The sequence below is a fragment of the Planococcus citri genome, chromosome 5 (genome assembly GCF_950023065.1).
Source record: "Planococcus citri chromosome 5, ihPlaCitr1.1, whole genome shotgun sequence".
In the NCBI taxonomy this organism is placed as follows: domain Eukaryota; kingdom Metazoa; phylum Arthropoda; class Insecta; order Hemiptera; family Pseudococcidae; genus Planococcus; species Planococcus citri.
The window spans coordinates 62,334,709-62,350,743 of NC_088681.1; the positions used below are offsets into that span (position 1 = coordinate 62,334,709).

At 34.3% G+C, this 16,035-nt stretch overlaps 2 protein-coding genes across 2 annotated transcripts in view; both read right to left on the reverse strand.

Annotated features, from left to right (window-relative positions):
- The window catches only part of LOC135849512 (G-protein coupled receptor dmsr-1-like), a 387,918-nt gene that overhangs the window by 10,623 nt on the left and 361,260 nt on the right, over window positions 1-16,035 (reverse strand). The window lies entirely within an intron of this gene.
- LOC135847995 (uncharacterized) lies at window positions 6,610-11,875 on the reverse strand. Its single transcript, XM_065367759.1, has 6 exons — window positions 9,958-11,875; window positions 8,423-8,566; window positions 8,001-8,148; window positions 7,816-7,924; window positions 7,475-7,714; window positions 6,610-7,380 (listed from the first exon to the last, which is right to left on the reverse strand). Exons 1-6 carry the CDS (start codon window positions 10,058-10,060, stop codon window positions 7,219-7,221), a joined length of 906 nt encoding a protein of 301 aa, XP_065223831.1. The 5' UTR covers window positions 10,061-11,875; the 3' UTR covers window positions 6,610-7,218.

A 16,035-nucleotide genomic window follows, 5' to 3' on the forward strand; every position in this document is an offset into this window, starting at 1 on the left:
AAGGAATTTATATAGGTCAAACCAAAAGAAACATCAAAAAGAGGTTCAAGGAACATCTTTATTATGCTAAATACAAATATGAAAATAAGTCTGCTCTCTCAGATCATCTCATTGCCACCAACCACACTACTTCCTTTGAAAACCTGAACCTCATACAAAAAATAGATAAACCATCTCAATTAAACATTAGGGAAGCAATAGCCATGAAGAAAAACAAAACAAATTTACTAAATAATGACTTAAAACCCTTAGAAAATATCCTACTTTCTGTTATTAAAACCAAACTTGAAGACATGACTCCTACCACATCCTCACCTACAACCACACCCTCTTCCACATGACCACACCCTTGTACTGCCACACCCTTGTACTGTTAAACTACCACACCCTTGTACACTAGTATATAAGCTTGTAGACTTGGTTATTTTGTTCAATAGTGATTTAAGCCTGATGATGAACACTTGGTGTTTGAAAAGCTTTGCACTAATAAATAGTAAAAACTGAGAAGCAAGAGTTATTTCTTCCTAATACTTACCTGCTTGTTGTTAATTTGTCTTTATCCAGTATTTTTCCACAATCGCGCCATTTACTTTCGAATATGTACAAACTATTCACAAGGATAATTACCACAAGACTGACAGAAAAGCTTGATGAAGCCCAATTAGATGAACAAACAGAATTCTGTAAGGGAAGAAGCACAATTGACCATATTCATTTTATGCCCTAGATCATTGAAAAAACCAACGAATTTAGAATGCCCCTATGTTTAGCATTCATTGATTTTGAAAAAGTATTCGACTCTTTGAAAATGGTAGCTTCTATTACGGTCAATGGAGAAACAGCAAAAATAAGGCTCAAAAAGGGAATAAGACAGGGAGATGCCCTTTCACCTAAATTGTTCACTGCCATACTCTACATATAACAGCATTAGAGATATATGTACTCATACTATGGGTAGAAGGAGGACTGAAGATCTCTGGAGAAAAATTGACCCATTTGCTATATGTGACCATCCGAGAAAAAACCAACCATTGGTCGCAAAAAATTGAAAAAAAAATTCATAAAATTTTGTCCCCCCCAATCATTTAGGCGCCATAAATGGGTGAAAAAACATTTTTCAATTTTTGCGACTGCTGGTTGGTTTTATCTTGGATGGTCACATATGCTGATGATGTGGTGCTGATAGCACAGAATATGGACAAACTTCAGGTAGTGCTGGACAAGGTGAGAGATGCATGTCTAGAAGTAGAGGGAAGACCAAGACTATGTGCAATGGGTTTGTAACTGATAAAAAATGTGCTAAGCTGGAGGATGATGAAATTGAAATGGTTGATGGATTCGTGTACCTAGACCAAGATATGACAATGAATAACGATTTCAACAGAGAGATATCCAGGATAATAAAGGCATCATGGGCAGCATACTTGAGGCTATGAGGAATAATCAGAGAGAAGTCAATACCTATATGCCTGTGAAGGAAGGTAGACAATCAATGCATCATCCCAGTGGCCTCATATGCCAGTGAGACATGGGCATTGATGAAGAAGCTGGAAGATAGAATCGTCAAGATGCAGAGACGAATGGGGTAATCAATGCTGGGGATAATGCTGCGAGACAAATGGACTGTGGAGAAAATTCGCGAGACCACAGCGATGACTGACATTATGGAGGCAGCTAAGCGAAGTGGCACCAGTCTGGTCATGTTGGCAGAAGCGGGGATCAGCAATGGGTGGTGAAGACTGCTCAGTGGAGACCAGACAGAATATGGGCACTGGGGAGACCAAAATGGAGATGGGAAGATGAGATATGGACATGTGATGGAAAATGGCGGAGTACAGCCCAAGACCAGAGCTCATGCAAAGAAGTTGGGGAGGCCTTCATCCAGCAGTGGATTGAGAAAAAGGGCTAAAAAAAAAAGAAGACGAAGAGTAGGTTATGTAATATTGACTTATAATTTGTAACTTTAGTATGATAGCATAACTGAAGTGGGATGTGTGTAACAATATAAATAAGGTAGGTACCAGAGCTGAAAACAGTTATGCTACCCACTAACTAGTATCTGGTTAAAATATCGGTGAACCCGCTAGTAGCTGGTATCAAGTTGATTTGGGTATAGATAGTAGCGTATAGCGAGCACAAACCGCTTTTGCACTTAGTCTACACGTGCACCCCAAAACTTGATAATGTGTAAGTGAGAGGAGTTACATTTTGGAAACTGTTGTAGGTGAGTGTGATTGATGTTTGACAGTGATGGTTGGCAATGATGATGTAATGCCGGTATGACTGCTATGCATACAACATGCTACTAGCTACAATGTGTACTGGTGTAAAATTTTCTCAACTAGCTACCAGCTACTACCAAACAGCAGAAATTAATGGTACGGGTTCTGATTACATATTCTACATAAATGCTTAAAACTCGAAAAAACAACGATCAGGTCAACCAAAAAAATGACTTCCCATATTTTTACAATCAGGTTTGAATGCATTAGTTCAAAACTTCAAAATACGTAACCAATATTCGGTAGGTAACCTTATACTACCAATATCGCGTTCTTTTACACTTTAGTGCACTTTTACTTTTGCTTTCGACTCATTTTGCGCGTACTTAAACTGATATCAGCACATTCCTACTTGTTTTCATTTCGTATGTTTTTGGGTAATTGTCAAAAAAAAGGTCAATTTTCAAGTGCATAATTTTGAAAAACAAAAATCATTTTTTCGTTAATTAGGAAGAAAAAGTGCTACTTTTGCTTTAGCTTCTGATTTTTGGAAGTAGGTAAATACTGGCGTTTTTCTCCCTCATAACGAAAAATATATTATTAAACCAGGGAGTAAGAGTGATTTTCAACAATTTTGAATTATTTCCCTCGCTTCGCTCGGGCAATAAACCTCAAAATTCATCGAACATCACTTTTACTCCCTAGTTGAATAAACTACTATTTTTGGAAAATTTCTACTGGGAATCATTTTGTATATGTGTCCCAGATCCCTCTTCTAGTGTTGGCCTCAATTCAGAATCTCCCCTACTGTGGGCCCTGACACCCCTGAAACGGTGATAATTAGGATTCGACCCTCATTGATGTGTAATATGTCGATTGATATGTTTTCGAGGTCGTATGAATTCGAATCTGGAGTTATTTTTTTTGTAGAGGTGGGGGGGGGGGGGTGATGTGTGGGGAGAGGGGAAATGTCAAATTTTTCTGGACATTATTTGATTTTTAACACAACGACATTTGATGAAAGAAGCGTGAATTTTGATATGGCGAATTTTAGGGCCAAAATGAAGTTTTTAACACCGAGGGGGGTGGTCCCTACAACTTTAAAAAAATTCCTGTCGATTTGAGTTATGGTCAGAAATCAATTAATATGGTGTCCGTTGTTAGGTATTGATCAGCACTTTATAATTTCACCATTGAAGCTATCGTCCCCCCTCTCCCCCTGGCGTGGGACTCAGCCTCCTAAATTGTGGATCTGGAAGACGTTGAGACTCGGAAATGTAATCTTGTGAAAATATCCTTCGAAAAGTGTACAAATAATTTTGGTTGTTCATTTTTTGGTTTTCACCCCTCCTCTGCCCCCTGTGGCACCTCAAAACTTGAAAAACGCGCAAGATAGCCGCTTTAACGCCGAAACATAGTGGAAATGGTGAGCCAAATGCCAATTCTTCTAGAAACTGATGAGAAACATTTTTTGAAAGCGGTAAATAACGCAAAAAGTGTATAAAGGGGGAGGGGTGGGGGCGGGGTGAGGAACGTAATCGATGCAATGGACCATTAAATATTCCCATGACCAGAGAAGTACACATTAACCGAATTTCAGTTCCATAGGTGGGTTTTTCAATGTCTCCACATTTTAGGGGTCTGTCCCCTTGAATGGCTGGGAAGTATGCGACGACTCCGACATTTTTAGAGAAACACATCAATCAATATTGAACAGTACTTAACTGGCTTTTAATATTTTAATTCTGGAGGCATTTTGACCAGTAGGGTATTTTTTGCAATTAGGGGTTGATGGGGTCGCGTAAAGGGTGGATTCATAATTTTTTGCGTTATTTACTGCCTTCAAAAAATGTTTCTCATCAGTTTCTAGAAGAATTTGCAATTATCTCACCATTTCCACTATGTTTTGGCATTAAAGCGGCAATTTTGCGCGTTTTTCAAGTTTTGAGGTGCCACAGGGGGCAGAGGGGAGTCGAAAACCAAAAAATGAACAACCAAAATTATTTGTACACTTTTCGAAGGATATTTTTACAAAATTACATTTCCGAGTCTCAACGTCTTCCAGATCCACAATTTAGGGGGCCGAGCCCCACGCGAGGGAGAGAGGGGGGACGATAGCTTCAATGGTGAAAATAGAAAGTGCTGATCAATATCTAAAAACGGACACCATAATAATTGATTTTTGACCATAACTCGAATCGTCAGGAATTATTTCAAAATTGTAGGGTCCACCCCCCTCGAAGGAGGGGGGAGCCTGAATGGCTCCCGGTCTTGAAAACTTCATTTTGGGCCTAAAATTCGTCATACTAAAATTCACGTTTCTTTCATCGAATGCCTTTTTTTTTCAGTTGCCACTCCACAAATTTTTGGAATTAGACGATTCTGCTTTTTTTTGAGGAGGGGGTGGAGGGAGCGATAAAATTGGTACTTTCAAGATAGGAGCCACCTTGACTCGCGTAAAAATTGCTCAATTTGTGGAAAACGAAAGCGAATGTAATTAGGTAGGTACTTTAATTATTACTTCTTAGAGATAAATTTTCATGATGAATTTCTTTCCCCCTTAAACCTTCCCTTCCCAATTAAAAATTTCTCGTTGTACCTTAGAAATGGGTCATTTACATCACAGTTGCTATTACTGTGAAAATCTCAAGCAAATCGGTTCATTTGGAGAGGCTGTAGCCTTGTCAACGGAAATTTCAGAATGAAAATTCATCGTCAATACATTGACAAATTGCGAGGGAGGGAAATTGTTTTCAAATTTAATGTCCGTCTACACATTGGTAAAATATCTCAAAAATGCAAAAATTTTCATTTTTTAGGTTTCTGATGGTATTTTTGCAATAAGTCCCAAACTTGTAACTTTTTTTTCTCGAAAATGAAGAAAAATTCCGGTCCAATTTTTTGATATGTTATTCTACATGAAAAGATCGAACTAAAACTGAGAATTTTTCCAGAATTTTTACTCGCAGACATCGTGGTTATATTCAAATTAGAAGTTTTTAAATCGATTTTTTTAGGTTTTTGAAAGTGACAATACTGATTTTGACATCATTCGTCAATTACCCTCTTAAAGTACTAAAATTTGAAAAAAAGTTCAAAATTCTATACCACGTACAACCGAAGCAATTTGCAACTGAAATTTTTCATTTTCTGCCATTTTAGAAAAATTTGAAGCCCCACAGCTCCGCCAAAACAAAATCGAAAAACTGTTCGGTTTGCGTCATTCGTCATCGTTTGATGACCTCTAAACATGATCTGATTTTTAAATAATCAAAAACCCGATCCCTCCCCCAAAAAGGCCAGATGCTCCAAACCGATCTAAAACCATTTTCAGTCGAGTCGGCATCGATCAAGAACGTCATCAACAAGCGCCTGTCGCGTTTAAATACATGCTAAAGATGATTTGAACAGTGTTCGTGATAAGTATTTTTTGAAAATCTGAAATTCCCGAAACATTAGGCTTCAGAATGGCTCATGTTGAAAGTACCGCATAAAATACCTACCTAAATTTCAGCATTGCAACTTCCTTAGTTGAAAGAAATTTTGGTCATTGAAAGCTATATGTGACGTGCTCTACGAGAATCGACCTTAGGTCAAAAGAAGGGGTTTCAAGTTAATGAGCGATTCTTATAGAAAAAAAGACGCTCTTTCCAATGACGCCAACCGCAACTTCCTATCTCTTTTACTTTCCTCGGAAATCGACCCCAAAGTTGAGGGGTAGGGCCAAAATCAACTCAAAATTCATTTTTTTTTATTTTTTATGATTTTGGCAGTAAAAATTAACCTAATTTGCATACAAACACTTATCAAGCCCCATTCCTGTATTTCACTTCATAAGAACTTGTTAATTCATTAATTTTTTAAAAGAAGAAAAAGTAGAATAAATTTAATTTTCAGTGAAAAATCTGCTTAAAAAAATATTAAAATAAAAAAAAACAACTGAAAAAAATTTTAAAAAATTGTTGGCTTAGGGGGGATTTGAACTCTGTACCTCCCGCGTGATAGTCCATCAGCTGCGCCACGTGGCTAGCGTTGCAGCATAAAGGAATACGAGGTTATGACTGGTTTACACGAACAGTCACAGAGCTAAAGGGGACCTAGACGAAACTACTGGAGACGTTTCTGTTGCATACCTACCCGAAAATAAGGCGAAAACACACTTCAAAACTTTAAATGCATGTTTCTCAAAACACATTTTTTTACCTAAGGTCGATTCTCGTAGAGCACGTCACATATATTGAAGGGTCCTTTCAGTTCAAACCATTATAACCACAAAAGTCAAATTTTCAATAGTTGTGTTCTCCTATAACCTTTACAAACTTGAATTATACCAAAAACCATAGAAAATAAATTGAGTGTTATTCGAAATTAAATGGACTGTGTAAATTAAACTTTCAGAAATTAAAAAATACTCAACTTGTTTCAAGAATTGGGGATGGTCGATGGACATGAGAAATAGGGTTGTGTACCCCTAACAAAACGAAGAAAAAAGGCAGACAAAAGGCAAGATGGTGGTAAAAATGTTTGTAATTGTCATAAACACTAATAAAGGTTGTACTTACATATTATTACTTAATGATTTGATCAAGGTAAAATTCGTAATCTGTCACTTTCGATTGGTACTTAAATTTTTATGAATTTTAGAGTTTTGTGAAATAGAGTTGAATTTCATCGAGGAGAGTTAATTTCAAGTGATATTTTTTTGTTGCAGGTATCATTTCCCTCCTGGGTGTTGAATGATCGTTTAGGCAGGATGAGTAATATTGACTTGATGTATAATTAAAACTCATGTACGATAGAGTAACTGAAGTGGGGTGTGTGTAACGATATACTTTGGTAATTTTTTTCAGCTACAAATACATAAGATACCTATAATCGCTTAATTAATGTTAACATATCTGTCTGGAAAAGTAACCATGTAAATAATGTAGACGAGCTTGGTAAAATTGTCCCGAAGTTATGAATTTGAAGATATTTTTTCAATAGGTACGACTTTTCATGGAAACGATGGAAATTTTGTCGCATTTTTCTCTAAGCCGGGTATAAATACCTTTTCGTCGGTTTTTCCAACTATATGGTCCGTTTCATTATACGTTTTCTGTTCGGTAATCAGTTTCGTACCTTTATCGTCTTTTTCTATATTCGTAAATGCCTCGAACTGTTGCAAAAAAATCGAAAATAATGAATTACCACCATTCAAGCTATCCTTGCCAACCTCTAAAAAATGCAGTTGAGTGTATCGTTTCACTCACTTGGTTTTTGGATAAACTAAACATATCCCTGATGACTATGGTGATTGCACAGTCGTATGTTTCTTTCTCCGTTACATTGGTCACTGACCCCGAATATATGAAGTACGAGTATCCTTTATTACTAATTTTCAAGTACCACATATTATCTTCTTCCATTTCGACCATTGTACTTCCGGGTGTCCGAACTTCTTTCAGTTTTTCTAGAAAAGGTTCAATTTCCGGGTTATCTTCTTCGGCGTCCTGCGAAAATATTCAGTCGAGTGTTCAATTCATCGATGTAGGTACTGATTATAATTTTTTTTTGTCTAATTTCCTCCTCTCCTACATAATTATGTACTTACTGCTGTGAAACGATATATCACGATGACTACACCGTCACCATGTTCCAAAGATTTGGTATACGAAGTATACTTTGTATTGTAGTACAATTGCAAAACTTCCAAAGGGGCGCTAGAATAATGTATACCATTTCATTATCTCCTGTGTCGAGTATATTGGGTGAGTCATCTTTGTCAAAGTTGGTCACCTATGTTTGCCATCAATTAGTGTGCCCGCACTGCCAGTGGCGTCTTTAGCCCAGTAAAATATGGTTCTCGTGTAAACGTACAAATAATTAGCGATAGCTGGTCCAGTTATGGAAAGATCGGTTTTTTTATCAAGCAGTCTCACTTCAACTGTAAAATTTGAGAGGTTTTTTTCTAGATGCGAATCCCGGAAAGAAATCATGGTAAAGGGGAAAATTCACAAATGTGCTCGTTTTGGTGGTCAGAGGTGTTTATATTTTGATTTTTCGTTATAACTTTTTAAACCTCTCTACCCTTTTCATGGAAAATTTGTTTTTAAAGATTTACAAACTGCTTGGAGGTTTCCTCTATTCAGGTATTCTACTCAATTAGGTACCTACTTACTTGAATTTCACCCTGCAGTTTAATTTCCATAGATAATTACCCGATTCTCCTGTATTAATCAATAATGCATTTTCACCAGTTCCATCGCCGTTTCTAATTACTGTCGCGTTTGGTTTCGGAATTGGGAAGGCGCGATCGGATCTTATATTTATTGGCTGTGTACGATCGAAAGGCCATATCGCGACTGAAATGGAACATCGAATCGATATTGTCAAAAATGCCTGTTTACATATTTTTGTCAAAAATAGATAGTGCCACTTTTGACTCCAAACCCCTCACTTATAGTGATGTTAAAATACGCGTATATTCATTTACCTGCGCGCGAGGTGAACATTTGCGCGCAAATTCCACAAATGGATGTTATTTGCATCTATTTGTGATTTTCAACATGAAAAGTTGTCCAAAAAACGGAAAAACATGAAGAAATAGGACAAATCTCACGGTTTATTTGAAATGAAGGGGGAGGGATTCAATATCATTACGAACAATTTTTTTCACTACTTTAAAAACATTTCGATTTTTTTTTTCAATTCAAAATTTTCAGATGCTTAGATCTTTTCCCTCGAATTTATCATCACTTGAGTGAAAATTTCTAGATATTATAATTCGCTAAATGAAGGGAAAATAAGTAGGAAATTCAAACATTTTGATTCAAAATATGAAAAAACAAGCCATTTTTCCAAAAATACTTAGATATTTTTCAGAAAGAGGAGTCCTCAAATTTTTGTTCCATGATTTAAAAAAATAGTAAAAAAGACAAAAGCAGGACAATTTCTCAAATTTTATTTGAATGGAAGGGGTGAGGGGTTCAATATTATTTTTTCACTACTTCAGATAGAATTTCGATTTTTTTCCAATTCAAAATTTTCAGATGTTTAGATGTTTCCCTCCCCCTTCCTCAAATTTACCGATAATCACTTGGTAGAAATAATGTTTAGAAATTCATAGTTTCCAAAAATAAAATAAAATGAGAAAGAATAAATGGGAAACACAAATTTTCTTATTTATACATATGAAAAAACAAACAATTTTCTCCCAAAAATACTTCAATATTTTTCAAAAGGAAGAGTCTCAAAATGTTTGTTTCATGATTTAAAAATGGAAGAGTGAGCAACTGAGCATGTAGGCTAAAAAGTAACAAACCAACAGGACATCATGAAAAAAAGGGGGGAAACAGCAGAAATAACTACAAAAAAAAAAAAAAAAACGATTTCATAGTATTCCCACTCAGATTGTAACTTTTTTAGGGAATATTTCACGTTTTTACCGATTTTTAGGAAATATTCTGCTCAATTTCAAATTTTAGCATTTGGCTTTATTTCTTTAACAATGGAATTAGAACGACCTTTTCATGATTTGAAAAAGGCTCTGTTTTGCATTTCTATTCGTGAATTCTCGGTGTTACGAGTACATAACAATATTAGTAAAATCGTATAGGAATTGATTTTGTTAGGGAATATTTTTACTTTTTAGAGCATATTTTGGCATTTTTTAAGGAATATTTAAGCGCATTTATTTTGGGTTTTTTAGGGGAAGAATATCTGAGCCCTGATAATAATGGTCGTATATACTTACATATTGATGGTCCTGACTCTGTTTGCTTCAAATTAATCGCTACTAACAGCACCAATAATATGATCACTTGAAAACGACGCATTCTACGTGGTAATGAATACATGACCAAGTATAATATGAACGAAATTGCTTCTGATTACGTATGCAAAGCTTGAAACTCGAAAAAACAACGACCAGTTCAAAAAAAATAAATAGGTAAATAAAAATTGGGTCTAAAATGGCTATCTTTTTTATGACTTTCCATATTTACAATCAGGTATGAACGCATTAGTTGTGAACTTCAAAATAATCAATGTTCGAAAGGTAACCTTTTATACTACCAATATCGCGTTCCTTTACACTTCAGTGTACTTTAACTTTTACTTTGACTCATTTTGCGTGTACTTGAACTAGTATCAGCCTATTCCTTACCTGTGCTCATTTTTTATGTTCTTATAGATATTTATCTAACTACGCCGCTCAAAATAAACAACAAAAAACCTACTTTCTCGACCTCTAAAATAATGCGAGAAATTTTTCCTTTACAATTTTGGTGGTATTATCTATAGGAAATTTTCTTGAAAAAAGTAAAATTTACGTATACCATGTCCTATATGCATACTATCTGGGTGAACTTGGCGCCCCTTATACCTGTATTACTAAGCACTGGCACTGGCTAAACGCTAACGAAATAATGAAATTTCTATATTCTACTCAATATTCTGATGATTGTATTTCGGATTCATCATAATATTAATTATGCTGAAATTGCAGAAATAGGAGAGGGCACATATATTTTGTTGGAAAATGGTCTTAAAGTGGCTTACGAAGAACTAAATGAAATAATTATGTTTGTTTTTGCTAATCATTTTCTTATAATTTTTTTCCTTTGTCGTCATTCATTCATTTTTTGAATATTTTCTTCTTTTGTTCTTTTTTTGGTCTACCTACTTTTCAATTTGGGTACTTAGTTATAATTGCAAATTCATTTTTATCAAAATTATCATTTTTCGTTTTATTACATTTGATCAATTTTTTTTTTTAGAAAGGGAAATACTTCATTTTTTATATTTTTTTCTTTGTTTTCTACATTTTTTGCAGTTTTTTTTTTCACGTCATTTTCTCAACTTGTCCATGTGCTTTTTTGATTATTTTTACATCGTTTTTAACACTTTTTCAAGCATTTTTGACAAATTTTATTGAATTTACTTAAACTTTTAATGATTTTTTATTCTTTTTTTAGCTTGTGTTTGTGTCGTTGTAACACGCTTCTATAACTTTTCCAGCATTTTTTGGAAATTTGTATTCACAATTTCATCAATTTTCGTTACCTATTTTACAGTAATTTTGATGCTTTTTGAGGGGTTTTAATTCAATGCTTTTGCACGTATTTTCATTTTTCTGATTCACAATGGTTTAAAAACCTTTAATAAATTTTTAAAATTGTTTGACACGTTTTTAATAGTTTTATGCTTTTTTGTAACATTTTCATTCAATTAATGTTGGTTTAAAATTTTGCAGTTTTTCTTGCTCTTGGTTTTCAATTACATTTCAGAGTTCTTTGTTTCAATTCAGTTTTTTCACGATGAATTTCGTTTCCAGAATTTTATGTTCATGTTTTTTTATTTTGTTTTCTCAAGTTTATTTATCGTTTTTGACTTTCAGTGCGATTTTAATTTGTTGTTTCGCATCATTTTTTTCACGATGATTTTTGTTTCTAAAATGTTGAGTAGGTGTGTTTTGGTTTTTACACTTTCTTTTCTTATAATCGTTTCCTAGGTTTGGTTTTCGACTTGATTTCAACTTCTACTATCATTGGATTCAGTTTTTTCAAGATCGATTTCATTTGTAAAATTTCAATTTTTTTTTCATTTTGTTTTCTTATATGTTCAATTCTGTTTGAGGAATTCTTTGTGTTCAATTTGAGGTTGTGAAAATAAAATTTTTTAATTGCTTTTGATTTTAAGATTTTTTTATTTTTTATTTATTTTTTGTTGGTTTTTGTGCATAGATATTTTCTTTTGGGTTTCAATTCAATTTCAGTTTTTTTCACAATTGATTTAATTTTAAAATTTTTTGTGCTTCAACTTTTTTTGTTTGTTACGTTCGATTTCGTTTGCAGAATTTTTAAAATTTCATTTCGAGTTTTGAGGATGATATTTTCAATTTCATTCTGAGATGGGTGACATGAACTTTCACGGAGCCAAGTTTCCGCCAAATCAGAGGTGACGAGTTGACAAAGTTCCTTTGCAAGTCTGACCCAAATTGTTCAGTACTTCAAATAATTTGTCTTTGGTCGTCTCTAAAAATATACTGCCAATATCGCGCTTCTTTCCACTCTAGTGGACTCGAGTTTTACCTAGGTCTACGTAGGTACTTACCTGTTTACTTTAGATGGTATCAGAACATTTTCTACGTGTTTTTGTGCGTTGTTTTCTTCAAACAAGTGATACTGTAATCAACGAGTTGAAGGTTTCGAAGTTCGTAGCACGTATAGGCTTCGTTTTTTGGAATACTCGAAATCAGTATCCGAGTTTGACAACTAGAGTTTTTAAAAATGAACCACAGTTCTTGTAAAACAGTCCCAGTCTGACGTATAGGTTGGGAGGGAACTTCAGTGGTCTCCAATTTTGACTTTACGGTTTTGTAACGAACCCTCAGAGGATAACTAAACTTCATGTTGTTGAATCCCTAAAGTGAATTCGTCCACGTCTTGAGAACCTTTTTCAGATACGAAAAATTTTTTTGAACGAAAGTTGTAGGTATCATAATTTTACATATCATGAGTCATAAGTACCAGAGCATTCCTAATTGGTTAATGTGTCGTAGAGTGGGGGGGAGGGGTGAAAAATGAAATTTTACTCATTTCTCGACTTTCAAACGAAATTTGTTTCATGTAGAATTGTAGAATCATTGTGCTTTATTACCATACAAGCCGTTGGATAGCTCTTCAAAAATGCTAAAATAAAAATGGTTTATTGTTTGTAAAGGGTTAAGATGTAATCAATAGGTAGATCATAAATTATTATCATAAACACCTAAGAGAAAGTATTTAGCTGACTATAGAATGCCTATGTAAAGAGATAGATCTTGTAAGATTGGGGCTTTAATCCAACCTCTCCTGTTATACCTAGATAGCTTTCGGACTATTAATTACTTATAACACTTACAGAATTAGGCCCATTTGACCATCAGGGCCAAATGGGTACCAAAGCTAGCTATAGACGTAGATACCTGAATTAACTTATTTATGGCGCTCGGAGATGAATAAATAAATTAAGACGAGACCAACACCTATGACTAGACTCCATGTATTTTGATATAATTAAAACACACACCTTAAATATACACATAATTAACGATACATTTAATTAATTATACCTTAAAGTATAGATAACGAGGCTGTACATAATATACGTAAGTTAACAATAATTGGTAATTGTACTTATGACACAATGATGATAAAGTTGACGCGTTCGCGACGAATCTTTACTTAAAGCCCGTGGGTTGTATCATTTTAATTAATCGATAAATAGAAATACTGAATAATCCTTTTATGAAGGAATTATTTCAAAGAACATAAAAGCTGACACGAATTACCGGACCGTTGAGGCTTTCCGCAAATTGGCCAAATTAGACAGAAGTAAATTACTATATTCAATAATTTACACCACAACGACTATGTTAGGATAAAGAAGGTGTTTTGGCACCGACTGTCTCCTTATTATGACTAAGTAGAGGTAGGTGTTTCGGCACCTACGATTCCCTAAGAAGTGTTGAGAGCTGCTCGATCTCCGAGGCTCGATGCTAGCTCGGATGATAGAGTCACTCCCATCGTGAGTAGGGCTTACGAGTAGGGAGTAATTATACACATAGACGCGGACAGATATATGATATGTGGCAACGCCTAAGGTGTTGCAAGGCATATGCTACCTCACATGTTTCACGCAATGATTTTGGTTCAGAAATATGAACGTTGTAAAATGGTTACAATTATATGGATGTTTCAAGCTGTGAAAAGAAGCAATTATTGCAAGTTCACAATTATCACACATTACACGTGTGAATTGATAAGCACGTGGAAAAAGAAACGCTGCAAAACCGCTTTAGACTAAGTACTGTAATAATGTTTATTGAAAAAATCGCACAAAACCGCACCCAAAAGTCTACAAAAACTTGAAAAACAAGTAGCAATAAAATCACCAATGAAAAAAAAATCATCAATAATAAGTACCTGACTTATTTTTTTATGAAATTATGCTTCTTATTACGTGTTACATATAAGCTTAAGTATTACTAAACTGCCCTTTTAATGATAGAAATCCTGTGTAATTTGTAGGCTATACGTAAAATAATGTTGTTTTTTTTTCGGAATTTATTTCAAAAAAGTCGAATTTTACCACCACAGATTTGTAATAATCAACTAGTGCTTTTTTATTGATCAAAAAAGCAAAAAACTTGTTCACAATTTTAGCAAAAAAAAAAGTAGGACTTCCTATCAATTTTTAGTGATTTGGGCTAGTTTTTTTTGGGGGGGGGGGGGATTTTACAAAAAAAATATGAAAGGAAAAATATTAGAAAAGCACTAGTTGATTATTACTGGGAAAATTCGACATTTGTGAGAAAAATTCAGAAAAAAATCACCATTCTAAGTACATACAAATTTTACAGATTTCCATAATTTAAAGGGTAGTAGTGAATTAATTTTTCAGGACTGAAAGAAAAACTGATCACACTCAGCAGGAGGGAAATTTTATGCTCTGCAATTTTAATTCTCTGGTAATGTTAAAAAAAAGTTCTACATATTTTTTTAGGAAGGTAAGTATGTTTAAAGTTTGAATTAACAGAGGTATCCAAACTGGCTGAAAAATTTTGGATCTAGACGGGCTAAATTGAAAGAATTTGTAACACAATAATGAATTCTGTATCTTTAAAAAACTAAAGTATTGTATTTTTTGAAGTTTTAATTTTGTACCATACTTACCGTTTGGAGCCAGTTTTGGAGGTTGAGGTCAAACGAACTTCGAAAATAAATTCTGCGTCCTTGAAATACCTACAGGTTTTGATGTCCAAATTGTTTTGTTTTGTTTTTTTTTTTAATAGTCAATATTGTACCTCCTCTTTGAAGCCCACTTTTTTCAAAACCTAATTCCACGCCTATAAAAACCAATAGGTACGTTCATCAAATAGGTATGTTCGTATTGTAAGTTGTGAGTAGAAATGTTTCTTTCAGTCGCTCTTATGAATAATGGATATTTTTGAAACCGGTTCAGTGATTCCAAAAATGATCCTAATGCGATAAATTTCTCAAAAATTTGACAATTTTTCGCGTTGTAGGTCATTAAAACAATATTGTTTGAATATTTACTTTATATACCTTCAAAACTAATTCAATGCGAGTTTTGAAAACTTGTTCAACTGTTATTAAAACAGTTCAAATGACTCTGAAACGTGCTCAATTGCTCTGAAACCACTTCATTTGCATTGTTTTGAAATCTGCAGTTTAGGTAAACGGATCTGAAATTGGTTTAAATGGTACGAAAACCAGTTCAAATGGATTTGAAACCGGCTCAAATTCAAATGGGTTTTGAAATTTGGATGTTTGAATGGTTTTGAAACTAGTTCGAATTATTCTGTTTTAGTTCAAATGACTCTGGGACGTGCTCCAATTGTTCTGAAATCAGCCCAAATTGTTTTGAAACCATTTTAATTAAATTGTTTCGAAATCTGCATTTTAAATGGTTTTGAAACCAGTTCGAATTGTTCTGAAACTAGTTCAAATGACTTCGAAACAAGCTCATTTGTTCTGAAATCAGATACTTCGCGACTGATATACAAATGCATAAGTTACTTTCGCCTTCTTTAAAAATTCGACAAAAATGGACCATCTCAAAAGGATTTGAAATCATGGTGAGACATGCTTTTTCAGTGAGCAAAATCTAATTTCGATTGAAGTTAACAAGTTGTAAAAAGGCTCCCCTGTCATGACTCGTTCGTAAAATTTATCGTGAATCGACTCACATGCACTTATTCTCAAATGTGGATAGATCGATTCACGATCAATCACTTCCAGATAGAAAATAGGTTATATTGTACTCA

What these genes read in the sequence shown, in the direction of transcription:
- LOC135847995 (XM_065367759.1), bottom strand. Translation starts at nt 10,060, where the DNA reads ATGTATTCATTACCACGTAGAATGCGTCGTTTTCAAGTGATCATATTA. An exon ending in AGAGTCAGGACCATCAATAT is followed by an intron (nt 8,567 to 9,957) that starts GTAAGTATATAC and finishes GTTCCATTTCAG; the next exon opens with TCGCGATATGGCCTTTCGAT. An exon ending in CTAATTGATGGCAAACATAG is followed by an intron (nt 7,925 to 8,000) that starts GTGACCAACTTT and finishes ACATTATTCTAG; the next exon opens with CGCCCCTTTGGAAGTTTTGC.